Genomic DNA, 14,445 nt, shown 5'->3' on the forward strand with positions numbered 1-14,445 from the left:
AGGTGCTAACCTGAGCTGGGCAGACTTGCCCTACAGACCCTGTTCTGTTGCTGAATGTTGTGTCAGGGCACCTGTCTCTTTCCTTGAAGACAAAAGCAGGCTGCAGAGCCTGGACATTTGTTCCTTATATCCCCAGTAGTGTCAGGATGGATGACCTTGGTCCTGAGAGGGAGCAGTGCTGAGATTGTAAACTTCTCCTGCAGATTTCTGGAGATAAAGCAAAAAAGATAATTTCTCACTGGTAAAGGTGATAGTGTAGCACAGCAGGGTCTGAAAACAGGAAATACATAAGAATTGCAATCCTTTTGCAGGTTTCTCCTGGGGAAGCATAAGGCAGCCATCGAAGTGTACAATGAAGCAGCAAAACTCGATGAGAAGGACTGGGTGAGTGTTCAGGGAGTTGCAGATCCTTGTAATAGCTGCAAACTTGTCCCAAGCCAAGGTGAGCTCACACTGCCTGTGGTCTGAGCCTGGTTTGGATCACAGGAGCCAAATCCCAGGCCTTGGGGCAAATCCCTGGCTTGGGGCATAGAGAATTGAGCAACGTCTTGGAACTTTGCCATGGATCAGTTTTAACATAACCACATCTGTACTTTGAGGGAAGTACAGGGAGAGTTTGGAAACCTCAGTTAATAAAATTTGCTGGAGTAATTGGGAAAGCTTTTGTAATGCAAAACATTTTTGAAAATACAGGACCAGTGATTAAATTGGCTCTTCTCTATAAAAAGACAAAAAGAGAGAAAGAGCATTGCAAAGGGAAGGGTATGACAGTGGATATGGGAGAGGCCATGCCTTGCAGCCTTCTGCAGGTGCCTGTTTTGCCTACAGGAGTGTTTCTAAAGTAGGCTTTCAATGTGTGAGCTCATTCCTTTGTTTGTCAGTACATCTAAAATTCAGGATATGAGGATAGCTTTGGTGTTATTCAAATTACCCTGTGCCAGACAACTCAGAAACCTTTTGTATCACGAGTCTTTTTTCCTCCTTCATTTCCAGTGCTTGGCATGCCTGTAACCCTATTTACAACCCAGCAGGCAGATGCCAGTGGGTATTTGGATTAGTTATTCCCCATTCCTGGCTCAGCACTGGAAGCAGAATCAGGCTGTGCTCTTCCCTCATTCTACAATCCACAGCAACCTGGAGTCACTGATTCAGTTCTCACAGCTGGGGAGGCTGCATGGAGGAAAACAGGTTGATGGGGAAGTAAGAGAGTTTCCTGTGAAAGGTCAAGGCTGTCTAAGCTGATGAATCAGTGAAATTCTCACCAGAATAAAATAAGTAATTGGGAGGACCTTGCTTTTCAGGGATGTGCTGAGGTTGGGAAGGTGCCCTGTGTGTTAAACTGTGGGTGAGGAGTTAGGGGCATGGATGCTTCCTGCAGTGTCACCAGAGTGTTTAGGATCCCTAAGGAATCTTCCTACCCCGTGCAGAATTGTTTAGGATACCAGAGGGATATCAGATATTCCAGTGCTCAAGTTGTGTTTTGGAAAATTAGGCACATCATCCCGTTTTGTCCAGCTGGGTTGGACGCTGTGCATAGCCTACTGATGTACAGCCAAACTGAGTCACCCATGAGGGCAGCAAGTTTTAGAGAGTGACACCACTAGGAAGAAACCAGTCTGTGCTCCTTGTTCTCTGAAAAGAAAATGTCTGATGTCTCAAAAGAGATTTGTAATTTCTGTAGTTTTTTGTCTCAGTGGACTGTAATGTTTTGTGTACAGCCCCACTCAAGCTCTGTAGGTGCCTGAAGTAACTGGAATTTATAGGTTTACTTGCTCTAAAAAGCAAGAAGGGTGTGGGCAGTCACAGGGGTCTCCTGCTCTGGATCAGTGTTGTCAGATTTTATTTCATACCTTGTGCTGATTTGGCTTTTTTTCATGCAGGAGATCAGCCACAACCTGGGTGTGTGCTACATGTACCTGAAACACTTCAACAAGGTAATGTCAGTGGGAAGCAAGGAAGCATCCCAGAAATTTCACTGTCTTTGGTAGCTTGAAATGGATCATTTGCAGCAAGAAGTATCAAGAAAGTTTTTTGCTTCAGTGTTTTGTTTCTGCGAGTAAAGGTTTGTGAGCTGTCTCTGTTTCCATTTGTGTGTTGAATTACTTTGAGTCAGCTGCAAGTCATTGAGGTTGTGTAAAGGGAGATCAGCCTGTGGCAGGGCCTGAGGCTTTTTCTGAAATATAAGATTTTTCAGAGAACATTTCTGGTTTCAAAGGGAATGTTTGAGAAACCTCAATCTAGACAGAAAATGGGCTGTGCTCCAGTAAGAGCTGCTTCTTTGTCTGAGTCCTTTAAAGCCAGACCCAGGAATACTGCTGGCTTTGTAGGAGCAGCAATCCAGGTCCATCCTCTTGAAGCAAGAGAAGGGTGATGGTAAAACCCCAAACCATTTCCCCAGCTCAAACTGCTGCACCTTGTGCAGAGAGTTCCTGAAGGAAACCTCAGCTCCTTGGGTCTGGCAGGATTCAGGGGGAAAATGTTATGGGGTTGTTTGCTGGAGGTGCAGCAGGTCCTTTTTTTCTCCATGAGAAGGTTTTGCTGCTGTGTCTGAAGCTCCTTTTGAACGACACCTGGAGTTAGTAAAGGAGTTTTGGAGTTTGAAATGCAGTTTTATTCCCAGGTCTGAGTGTGCCATTCCCAGTTCCTCACTTAAGCATGAGCTGTCACTGATCCAGCTACTCTAAGGGAAAAAAACAGTATTTAGACCCTTTTTGTCCCCAATTTGGCCCAGCTCTTCCCTGCTGCTCTTCCTGGTGGGGTGCTGTGGCCCTTGCAGCAAACCCCAGCTGTGCTCCCTGTTCAAGGCATCCCTGTGAAAAAACAGCCTCTGGAGTGTGGGTTCACACTTGGGATTTGTTGTCTGCACCAACACCTTCCAAACTGGGACCTGCTCAGGCCTCCACTGAGATTTTCACTTCCTCACTGCTGGAATAAGCATTTTAAGGAAGCATAAGCTGCAAAGTATCAGTTCACCCAACAAATCCACAGCGTCCCTCAAGCCAAACAAATTCAAATCCAGGAGCAGGCCCGTGCTCATCTCTTCCTTGGGAGGCAAATGCCTCTTGCTTGGCTTGGAGGTGTTGCTTTTTACTGCCCCTAAAAGCAGGTGGCTGCTGGTGCAGAGCTTGTTCCAAGGATTAGCTGGGCTGAATATGTGTTCTCCAGGTGCAGTGGGTATTTGTTGGCTGTCCTCCTTCCCTGGCTGTTGGGGATTACTCAGAGGCTGTTGCTTTGCTGAGGCCTCTGTAATCATTTATTATATTTTTATTCTCTGTGGTTGTGTTTTTAGGCACGAGACCAGCTCAACAATGCCCTGGAGCTCAACAGACACGATCTGACCTACATGATGCTGGGCAAAATTCACCTCTTGAAGGGGGAGATGGATAAAGCCATTGAAGTATATAAGAAAGCTGTGGAGTAAGAAATATCCCTTTTTTCCATCTGCCTATTCCCATCCTATGCCAGGAGAAAATTGATTGGTGTCCCAGATCTGAATTGAGGCCATGATTAAAAAGCTAATGGTAATTACAGGGGCTCTGAGCAAAGCTGGCACTTCCAAGCACTTCAGCTGTCTCTGCTCCTGCTGACAGTGTGACAGGGAAGAAGGGAGCTGTTGGAAGGGCTGCCAGAAAAAAAGTGGAATAACAAATGGACAGAGATGCCTGGGAGCAAAGTGATCCAAAACTGACTTCATCCATCCCAAAGGTTTATCTCCCAAAACAATGTAACCCTGACTGTCCATCCAAAGTCCCTGCCTGGGTGTCACTTGCTGCTTTCCCTCAGAGCAGTTTGTGGCTGGGGGAGATGTGCTGGTGCACAGGGAGTTTCTCCCACCCCATCACGGCTCCTCACTGCCCACCTTTTCTAATTTTAGGGCATTCCCAAGCGTTGCCAGTGCTTTCAAATGTAGCTTTGCCATGGAGGCAAACACTAGAAAGAAAATCAGTGTTGGGAGCCATGGGTGTATTGATGCAGTGTTTCCTTACATGCCTGCCCTCGCTGCTGCCTGATGGTGGGTGGGGTTGGGCAGACATTTGGACTAATCTAGAATGTTTATTACATAAATAATCCTTGCTAAGCATCTTACCAGGTTTATATTCTTATCCTGGTGTTCCCCTGCCCTCCTTTCTTCTTCATTCCTGTTTATTCCTTTTTTTTTTTTTTTTTTTTTGTTCTCATCTGCCTATGACATTTTTCTTGCTGTTTCCAGCTCCAGGATAGTCTGTTATTCCTTGTTTATATTCCACCAGGCACAGGTGGTTTTGTTGTGGTTGAAGTTTAGAGGTGCCAGTGTGAGTGTGCAGATCAGATTTTTTTTTCAAGTCTTGGTAGCAGGTAATTAAAAACTGACTCCTGTTGAGGTGAATGAGACCACAAATTGTGTCTCTCTCTGCTTTGTCCTTTTTTGTTGCAGTTTCCATCCTATTTATTTGTAATCTTTTTATAAGGTGAATTAAAATTCTGATTTTAATCAGGAGTGTGTAGGATCCATCCGGAATGCTGAGGATTGCCTGTCCTACATGGCCCAAGAGGCTTAGGATGGATGGATTTACAGGGTGGTTTATGAGAGACAATGGAAAATCTCATTTTGTATTTCCAGGTCACTGATTCAGACTCACTTTGAAGCTTAACAAAACCACGTTATCTTATTATGTGTCCAGATGTATTTCAGAGAGCCTTGTGCCTTCCCACCAACACCCAGAAATTATTTGGGTAGCTGAGGTGTGATGTTCTTCAAAGGAAGTCCCCATGATGGCAGTTCTAATATTTGTTTTTAATAATAACAGTTTAATTTCCTGGGTTGATACAACAGTAATGTAGCATCAGAATTCCATGTTCTATTTTTACCCTGTTCTAGAAGGGCTGAAAAGCAAACCCAGCCCTTTGGCTTTTGTGTTCCAGGTTTTCTCCAGAAAACACAGACCTCCTCACAGCCCTGGGCCTACTGTACCTGCAGGTACTAAATGCTGCTACTGTTGCAAAAGCTTAATTATTTTCAATATAACCCTGTTGGATTTTTTATAGAATTAATTTCTATTCACCTTCCCACTGCTTGCACATGCTTCTCTACAGACTGAATTTAACAGGACAGAACCTGCTTTTCTGTATCTTCTCTTTGCTGCTAAAAGCAAGCTGATTCCCTGGACCAGAGCCAGAGCAGGAATTCTGTTTGGCAACTGCCCTAACTCTGTTATAAATCCTCCAAGTATAACAAAACATGACTAGTCATTACCTTGCTTCTGTAGCAGGAGTCTTGCAAGTTATCCTGAAAAAGCAGCCGTGAAATTTTGAGTGTTAATGCACCATAAAGGAAAATCAGAATTAATTTAAATAACAGAAGTGTGCTTATCCTTGTATCTGTGAAATGGATGGGAAGGGCTGGATTATTCCAGAAGCTGGCTTCCCAAAGAGTGAACAAGCAAAGATGAATAGGCAGTAGTGCCTGAAAGGAGGAGGCCATGGAGCTGCTCTGAGGGTGGAGCCCCTCTGCTCTGGAGCCAGGCTGGGAGAGCTGGGGGTGCTCACCTGGAGAGGAGAAGGCTCCAGGGAGAGCTCAGAGCCCCTGCCAGGGCCTGAAGGGGCTCCAGGAGAGCTGGAGAGGGACTGGGGACAAGGGATGGAGGGACAGGACACAGGGAATGGCTTCCACTGCCAGAGGGCAGGGATGGATGGGATATTGGGAAGGAATTCCTCCCTGGGAGGGTGGGCAGGCCCTGGCACAGGGTGCCCCGAGCAGCTGTGGCTGCCCCTGGATCCCTGGAAGTGTCCAAGGTGAGGCTGGACAGGGCTTGGAGCAGCCTGGGCTCGTGGAAGGTGCCCCTGCCCATGGTACAAGGGCTGGAATGAGATGGGCTTTAGGTGAATTCAGTTGAAACCACAGAACCACAGGATGGCTTGGAAGGGACCTTAGAGCTTATCTCTAGGATTTAAGTGATTCCAAGCTCTCACATGCTCATATATGGCCACAGTGATGCCCACTAACACCTTCAGTCCGTGAGAAGACAAGGGAAGTCACCTGAACAGGAGAGCCCTGGGAGTGAGGACTTTGTGGTGAGGGAACTGGGGATGTGCAGAGTGGCAGTTTGTAGCCTGTTTTCTGGGATAGAGAAAGGAGCAGACACCTGTAAATGCAGAACTCATTTGTGGTTGGGTCAGAACAGTGAATCCAGGCAAGTCCAATTCTCAGAATCTGTTCTGTGAATTATCAAACAGGAACATGTGTGTGTAATAGGAGCACTGTAAAACTCACTTTTCTGACTGAAATGGAAATTCTGGTGCCCACAAACCTTGTATTCTCCTTCTTAACTCCCCTTATTCCTGAATTTCTGATGCTTATGTGCTTCTTTTCCCAGACTGGGGAGTACCAGAAGGCTTTTGAACACCTTGGAAACGTGCTTACCTACGACCCAGGCAACTACAAGGTATGGTGAGGAGTGGAAATGACCCAGCTGAACCATGAGGGGACACCTCCTAAAGCTAATTCCACTGTCACAGCTCTGCCTTCTGCATCTGGGGCCTGGAGAGGCTGGAAAGAATTCTGCCCAGGGAGCTTTTTGTGAAATGCATTTCTGGGATGTTTCCCTGGCTAGGGAGTTGGATGTGTTTGGAGGTAGAGAATGGGAAGGAGGCAGAATATGGGATGTTAAATTGATCCCTTTGGTTTTTAATCTGAAGTTGCACCAAAGCCAGGTGGAATTTACTTTGGAAGGAAGATCTTCTGGATTTTAAAAATCCCAGAAGAGCTGTGCCAAGTCCCTTGTGATCCAGGTGATCCTGCATTTTATTATTCTCCCATCTGCTGATACCCTGTGCTTCCAGCTGCTGTGTATATTTCCTTGGCTCTGGCCTGGAAAGCTGAGCTTGATGTCTAGGTTTCATTCCTCATTGTGGAACTGCGTCCCTTTTTAGGGCTGTTACTTAATTTCTCTCCTTTTTTTTCCCTGTTAGCGACGCAGAGCATTGAAATGTGTGTTTGACAAACATGAGTTGTTGTGAAAACACCTTTACACTTAAGAATTTTACTTGTCACTGTGGAATCTTAAAAAGGACTTAACTAACTGTGGTTTAAATATAGTGTGTTGTACTCACTTCATTTTTTTCCCCATGCATATTCCCATTAATTTGCAGTATCAGCCAGTCAGTGTGAACTAGGAGAGCTTTGCTGCATGTCTTGCTTGAGTACATTTTACTCTCCACTTAACTTGCACCAGAACTTTTTCTATCTGTGCTTGGTTGTAAAAAGAATCTATTAGTGCATTGATCTTTTCAGAGCCTCAGACTCTAAGAAGTACTCCTGTCAGCCCAAAAATACCCTAAACATTTGCAATGTTGTGTTGCAGTACTTATGGAATCATAGACTCACAGAATGGTTTGATTTGAAAGGGACCTTAAAGCCCATCCTGTTCCACCCCCTGCCATGGGCGGGGACACCTTTCCCACTGTCCCAGGGTGCTCCAAGCCCCATCAGCATGGCCTGGACACTTCAGGGATGGGGCAGCCACAGCTTCTCTGGGCAAACTCATTTCTGAGACAGTTATGATGAAAACAGTGCAGGAAGAAGCAGGCTCAGGTTTGTTCCTCACCGTGTGTTCTGCTCTCTGGTGGGAGATTCCAGAGTCCCCATCTGCTCCCACTGTTGGTCTTGGCAGTCCTTAGAAGTGAAATGGTTGTTCCTGGGATGGCTTTAATTTAATCATTTTGTCCTCTCGCGCTCTTGCTGTGTCTGAGCAGACGGGGCTGTGGGTGGGTCACTGTTGTCTCGTCCCCAGGCCACCCTGGCTGCTGGCAGCATGATGCAGGCCCACGGGGATTTTGATGTCGCCCTCTCCAAGTACAAGGTGGTGGCCAGCAGTGTTCCTGAGAGCCCCCCGCTCTGGAACAACATTGGCATGTGCTTCTTTGGGAAGAAGAAATATGTAGCAGTAAGTATCTAGTTGCCATTTCTTCTCCTGTCTGCATTCAATTTCATGCAAGCACAAGATTCCTGTTGTGTGGAGGCTGTTGTAGCACATTTATCCCTTTTTTCCCAAGGCTATCAGCTGCCTAAAGAGGGCAAACTACCTGGCTCCCTTTGACTGGAAGATCCTGTACAACCTGGGCTTGGTGCACCTCACAATGCAGCAGTATGCCTCAGCCTTCCACTTCCTCAGTGCTGCCATCAACTTCCAGCCCAAGATGGCAGAGCTCTACATGCTCCTGGCAGGTATGGGATGCTCCATGGGAACACCTTCCCTCTTGGGAACACCACAGCACAGACAGGAGGTGTGGGGTGAAGTAAAGAAACATGGCATAAAGGCTTTCCTAAGGAGCTGATGCCCAGTCTCTTCTCTCTGGGGAAATAGAAGGGGAAACTGCAGTCAGATCCAGATTAAACATTGGAAAAGACTTGACACGTGTGAGACTGGGGTTGGGTTGCCTAAGGAGTGGGTGTGGGTTTCCAGCACTGGATATTTTTGGGATGAAATGAGGTAAACATGTCAGAAGTGACATTGTAAAGTTAGATGGGATATTGGGAAGAAATCTTTCCCTGGCACAGGGTGCCCAGAGCAGCTGTGGCTGCCCCTGGATCCCTGGAAGTGTCCAAGGCCAGGTTGGACAGGACTTGAAACAACCTGGCATAGGGGAAGGTGTCTCTGTCCATAGCAGGGTTGAGACTGGATGAGCTTTAAGGTCACTTCCAGCCCAGGCCATTCCATTCAGTGGGGTTAATCCTGGCAGCAGTCCAGACAATCCTGCTGTGACACCTATTTTATGACATTCAGAATTGTCCTAAAAATCAGCTGCTTGAGAAACATCTCCTCCTGTGTGCTTTGGTGCAGTTGCTCTGACCAACCTTGAAGACATTGAGAATGCCAAATATTCCTATGAACAAGCTGTGGCCTTGGACAAGTAAGTCTTTGTCAGAGCTGTCACTTGTTTGGGCTTGCTTTGCCTCCCTGCACCTCATTTCCTTTGCCTCTCACTGTACCTCAGCCCTAAATGGTTTGTAGTAGGGAAATACTTTTATTCTTGTAGCTGTGCAAGTGACAGTGTTAAAACCTTTTTTTTTTTTTTTTTTAATTCAAGTCAGCTCTGAAAAATGAGAGAGGATTTTATTTCAGAGCAACACAGAGCTGTTTTTTGTTTTGCTATTTGGTTAGTGAGTCAGTGGTGATGACTTTGGATGCCAGTCCTCCTTTTGGTGAATATTTATACACAGTGGAGCAGACTGAATAGAAGAAAACATATTTTTTAACCCAAAGTTTGAGCACAGTGCAGAGCAGTGAGATGTCTGGGGTAGAGCCTGTTCTGAATTGGGCAGGGGGAAGATTTTAGCTGGGAGAATGTGCAAGAAGTTTGTATAAAGCAAGTAAAAGGGCAGCTTCTTCTTAAAGAACATCTGTGTTTGCAGTCTAAGTCTTAAAATCAGAGCACTTGATTTCAGAAACGTTACGCTGAACCTCAGAGTATGTCATCATTTCAGGCACAAAATCAAAATGACCTCATATTTATTAATAGTTTTGTTTCTCTCCCTAGTTTACTGTGAATATTTGCACTTAGACCTACCAGCACTCCTGAGCTCAGTCTGTCTGCAGGTGACAGAGCGGTGCCAAAAGCCCTTTTATCTGCAGGGGCCACACAAGGAGGTGGTAGATGGGACACCAGGGATAAATTGTTCCCTGTGAGCGTGGCAGGCCCTGGCACAGGGTGCCCAGAGCAGCTGTGGCTGTTCCATCCCTGGCAGTGTCCAAGGCTGGGTTGGATGGGGCTCTGAGCACCCTGGGCTAGAGGAAGGTGTCCCTGCCCATGGCACAGGGTGGCAATGGATTGGCTTTAAGGTCTTTTCCCACCCACACCATTCCACAATTCTATTGCTAATCAGCTTTCCATGCCTAGCAAGGCAGGACAGGACCTTAAAGGCAGCTTGGATTCCTTAGTCAGGGCCTTGTGTGCTTTGCTCAAAGAGAAGGAGCAGTAAATGGGCTCTACAACTTCACCCAAGTGTTTGGCACTGGTCTGACCAGGAAAAGAAACCCTCATCAAAGCAAGAATGAATTCCCACTGCCATGGCCTGCTGAGGGGAACATCCAGACTGTGAGGCTGAATCTGTGTCCCCACAAGTTTCCTTTGCTGGTGTGTTCCTTTGCTGGAGCTGTTTGGGATGAAGGTGGTTGGTTTCCATCACCAGAAATGCTTTTGTAGTGGCTTGGGTGCCATGCTGGGGGCTGGAATGGAAATAACTTGGAAAACTTTGGAAAAATTTGTTCCTCTCCTGGTTCTGCTTGTAACTGTCCTTTCTGTGAGTATTCAGCTATTTTCTCTGCTGAGTATTCTGATTTTTCTCTGACTGTCATTGCTTCTCAGCTCTTGAAGGTGGTGAAATAGCTCCATCAGGTGCAATTAATTTTAAAACTGGCTGTTCCCAGGACTCTCTAATCTTCTCAGTGTTTTGGCAAAGACAGAGAGGAGGGCTTGTTCTGTGGTGGGCTCAGCATTCCAGTTTCCTAGTTAAAGGAGAAGCCATGGTTATAAATGCAGTCAGATTTCTTCTAAGAGCTGCCTTCCTTGCACTGGGATGGAGAATCACCAGGACTGGAGAGTCAGGGCCTACAGGTTACACTTCATTTATTGGCCAGTGCCAGCAGGATCCTTCCCTTGTGCATTTCTCCAGAGGATGTTCCTCTGCCTTGGCCATGGATGGTTCCAGTTATCCCAGCCATGCTCCAGGAGAGGGCACCAGTCCCTCACTCACATTTCTTGTCAACCCATGGAGCATCGGAGCATCCCTGGCTGGCCTGCGTGCAGGGATGCTCCTCTGGGGTCTACACAGGGAGCTGTGAGCAGGCAGAGCTGCTCCACCCACCCTGGCTCTCCTGGCCAGGCCAGATGGAGAGGGTTAATGTATCCCAGTGAAGGAGATGGACTGTCTGGGAAATGAGAGTGTATGGAGCAGTTCTGCCTTGTGAAATCTTCATTCAGGAAGGGAGGCAGGAGCGTGCAGGTACCTGTGTTCACCTGTAGCAGTACCTGCAGTTGTGTGTGGTTTTGCTGGGGAAAGGAGAGAGAGGAGGTGAGGAAATGAAACGTAAACAGCACATTCTGTGGTGTGTCAGGTTAGTTATAAAATAGAACCCAAGAGCAGGGGCTCTGCTCTGCTGCCTGTCCATGAGGAGCTGCTCTCCTGCAGACTGGGAGACTCTGAGGTAAATCAGAGAAAGATCATCTGTCTCAGTATGACAAAAGCCCCCATCACTGGCAGGGCTGGAACACCAGAGAGTCCCAGGACTGCCCCCGGGTGCACAGATCTGGCTGTTGCAGAGAAGGAGGCAGCTGGGGAGGGGCTTCTGTTGGCACCGACACCCAGGGCCTTTGCAGAGCCCAGCACTGGTTCTGTCATCAGGCAAGAGGGTCTCAGCCATGCTCCCGAGGGACTTTGGCTGTAGCCTCTCTGTCGGTGCCAGACAGTGAGGGGTGTCCAGCTTTGCTCAGGCACACGTTAGCATTATTGCAGCCAGGATAAGTGTTCCCACAGGGAATGTGATGCATCCCGTGTGTCTGCTGCAGGTGCAACCCCCTCATCAACCTGAACTACGCTGTCCTGCTCTACAACCAGGGTGACAAGCAGGGGGCCCTGAGCCAGTATCAGGAGATGGAGAGGAAGGTCACTGTGGCCAGGGAGAGCAGCGCGCCCGACTTCGACCCTGAGGTTTGTGCCTGAGCTCAGGAGCCACTCCAGGGCTGGCAGCAAATGAAAAGGAGGTTTGACTTTGAGTCCAGTTACTAGGAAGAAATTCTGCTTATGAGATTTTCCAAGCAGAGCAGGTGCCTGCTGAGAGCTGCTCGCTTCCTTTCTGTGCTTTGAAGCCCAGTTCTTCAATCAATACACAGCAAGACAGGATTCCCTCTTAATTAAGGGACTGAATTAGTGGAGATGTTTCCCCCAAGTACCAAACTGTAGCCAGCTCTCCACAGATCTTTTCTTGTAGTTTTTTTTTGGATGGTATTGTTGACTTTTTTTGTTATCTGAAGTGTCCCTGCTTACAGTGCTCTTCTCTTTTGGCTTCTCGAGAAGATGGTGGAGATGGCCCAGAAGATGGGGGCTGCCCTGCAGGTCGGGGAGAGCCTGGTCTGGACCAAACCTTCTAAGGAGTCCAAATCCAAGCAGAAAGCTGCTGTGTCAGGGAAATCCATCTCTCAGCAGCCTTTGGGCTCCAACCAGGCCCTGGGTCAAGCCATGTCCTCTGCTGCAGGATATGGGAAAACCATGCAGCTCCCCCCAGGTACGTCTCCTCTGCTGTTCTTTCAAGTATAGATGTGGGAGGGAAGAAAATAAATCTGTCTTCCCTTTGGAAGAGTTACAGCACCTGTTTGGGAAGGGATTGAGTTCCTCACACAGCAGAGAGGGCAATATTTGATGATAACTTTCCCAGATTTCTGAGTTCAGGAAGATGCTCTTTGTAGTTTATTTCACTCTCCTGCTTTTGCAGGGATGTGGGAGGCTGGGAAAGTTTCCCTTCCTGTCTGAGCCACAATGGACAAGATTCCATTAGCATGAGATTGTGATCTTGCTCTGGAAAGGAGGCAGTTTCAGCAACCAGACCTCTCGCCTTTGGAAGAGCCCAGGAGCTGCCATGCACAGACAGGTTGTTCAGAGAAGGGAAAAGATGGACAATTTTCCAAAGTACTTCCATCCTTTCTCTGACAACGATAACTGCAGCTGGATTGCTCCAAAGCTGCCCATCTTTGCAGGCGTTGCTGGATTTAGTGGGACTGAGGGTTCTCAGCAGGTGGTGTGAGCCTTTGGAGGCTCAGCCCATCGCTGTATGTACTAGGGCTGGGTACGAGCATCTCCTGAGCCATTCCAAGCCTGACCTCCTCTCACCCCTCAGCTTCCAAGGAGGAATGCACTGGAGATGTTGCTCATCATGGTGATCTTCTGCCACTCTCAGTCTTGTTGCCTGTGGACTGAACCAGGAGAGTGGTTGTGTAATCCAGGCCTCTTTCTTTGGCATCCCTAAGGACCTGTTCCATTTCTCACACATGGAATAAACTTTCCATGCAGGGAAGACTTAGCCAGAAAATCTGAAAAATAAAACACAGCAAGGGTTTAGGGCATACCTGAAGGACTTGATTACCCAGATCAGGGAAGGGAGCTAGTTCATAACACCAGTTGGCACCTTAAATGTAAGTGTGGAAACAACTTGTGTGTCCTGTTGAGATTCAATTCTGTAAGTAGCTACTTTAGCTGCCTGGAAACTCTCCCCATATTTGCTAAAGCTGTGATGTGAAAACAACACTTTGGTTGGGGCTCCAGCTTGAGCATAAGCCAGCTTCAGTGGAACTGGAAGTGGCACTTCCCTGTGAGGTGGGGAGGCCCTGGCACAGGGTGCCCAGAGAAGCTGTGGCTGCCCCTGGATCCCTGGCAGTGCCCAAGGCCGGGTTAAAAGGGACTTGGAGCAATCTGGGATAGTGGACAGTATTCCTGCCCATGGCAGGGGGTGGAAGGAGATGGGCTTTAAGGTCCTCTTCAACCCAAACCGTTCTGAGATTCGTGATTCTAGAAAATGTTTTCCCTTCCAGATCATGAGTTAATTCCTATATTTGTGCTGAATTCTGACAGCTGAGAGACTGGACCTGAGCTTCCTTTCAGCAGGACTTCAGGCACTGTAAGGTCTGGATAACTCAGTGTCAACAAACCAATGTTAGGCAGAAGCAATCTGAGGGTAATTAAAGGCTGTGATTGTTTTGCACCTCTGTTGCTGGGAAGGACATAAAGAACAGACAACACATACATAGCCATCGAGTAACTTTAACTGTGTTCTTTGCCCAGGTGCTGCAACACCAGCTCTGCCAAAAAAGCCTCCCTCCCTGCCACTGGAACCTGAACAGGAGCAGGACTCGGAAACAAGCCCTGAGGAGAACTCAGCTCCCACTGGGGATAAGGAGCAGGGGAAGGAGAAGGACCAGAGCCAAGAGGCAGCAGAGTAGGGCAGCTCTGGGCAGCACAAATGGTGCAGGAGCCTCTCCAGGTCTGCCTGGGATTTGGGAAAGGGACCTGCCCCAGCCTGCCCCATGGTGGCTTCTCCCCACTGTCAGTTAGTCTGGAGGCAGCTGTTTTCTCTCAGTGATTTTAGCTTGTGGGCTCTGCCACGTTCCAAGGAGTCACTGCAGTGACCAGAGGTTTCTGTGTAGCTACTCTTAGTGCAGTCACAACACACTACAGAACTGGAGGGTCCAGCTCTTCACAGGTTGGCTGTGAGTCCTCCAGAAGGATCTTTAGCAGAGCCAGCAGTAGTGCTTTAGGATCCTGGATGGTGAGGAGAATCAAACCCTTCCAGTGGCTGAACTGGTGAGCAGCTGAGTTTGCATAAAGAACCAGAAGGGAAGCTTCAGGGCTCTGTGTTTGCTGGTGAAGCTCCCCAGCTGTTTGACAATGTATTTCCTGCTTTTAGTTCTGCACTGTTG

General features: G+C 47.7%; 1 protein-coding gene across 14 annotated transcripts in view; it reads left to right on the forward strand.

The window, feature by feature from the left end:
• Window positions 1–14,445, forward strand: part of BBS4 (Bardet-Biedl syndrome 4) — a 150,883-nt gene that overhangs the window by 19,859 nt on the left and 116,579 nt on the right. For 13 of the 14 annotated variants that reach the window (XR_011003878.1, XR_011003884.1, XR_011003885.1 and 10 more), the window contains exons 6-16: window positions 312–384; window positions 1,881–1,934; window positions 3,290–3,417; window positions 4,903–4,957; window positions 6,354–6,422; window positions 7,770–7,922; window positions 8,032–8,203; window positions 8,820–8,889; window positions 11,545–11,686; window positions 12,053–12,260; window positions 13,811–13,964. Coding sequence is in view for 2 of the 14 variants with exons in the window: in XM_068204333.1 (XP_068060434.1) it covers window positions 312–384; window positions 1,881–1,934; window positions 3,290–3,417; window positions 4,903–4,957; window positions 6,354–6,422; window positions 7,770–7,922; window positions 8,032–8,203; window positions 8,820–8,889; window positions 11,545–11,686; window positions 12,053–12,260; window positions 13,811–13,964 (1,278 nt within the window). In the remaining 12 variants the exon portion in view is untranslated. Of the gene's footprint in view, window positions 1–311; window positions 385–1,880; window positions 1,935–3,289; window positions 3,418–4,902; window positions 4,958–6,353; window positions 6,423–7,769; window positions 7,923–8,031; window positions 8,204–8,819; window positions 8,890–11,544; window positions 11,687–12,052; window positions 12,261–13,560; window positions 13,652–13,810; window positions 13,965–14,445 lie in introns of those variants that run through there. The other variant, XM_068204334.1, reaches the window with a different exon arrangement.

Source organism: Anomalospiza imberbis, chromosome 13 (assembly GCF_031753505.1).
Source record: "Anomalospiza imberbis isolate Cuckoo-Finch-1a 21T00152 chromosome 13, ASM3175350v1, whole genome shotgun sequence".
In the NCBI taxonomy this organism is placed as follows: Eukaryota; Metazoa; Chordata; class Aves; order Passeriformes; family Viduidae; genus Anomalospiza; species Anomalospiza imberbis.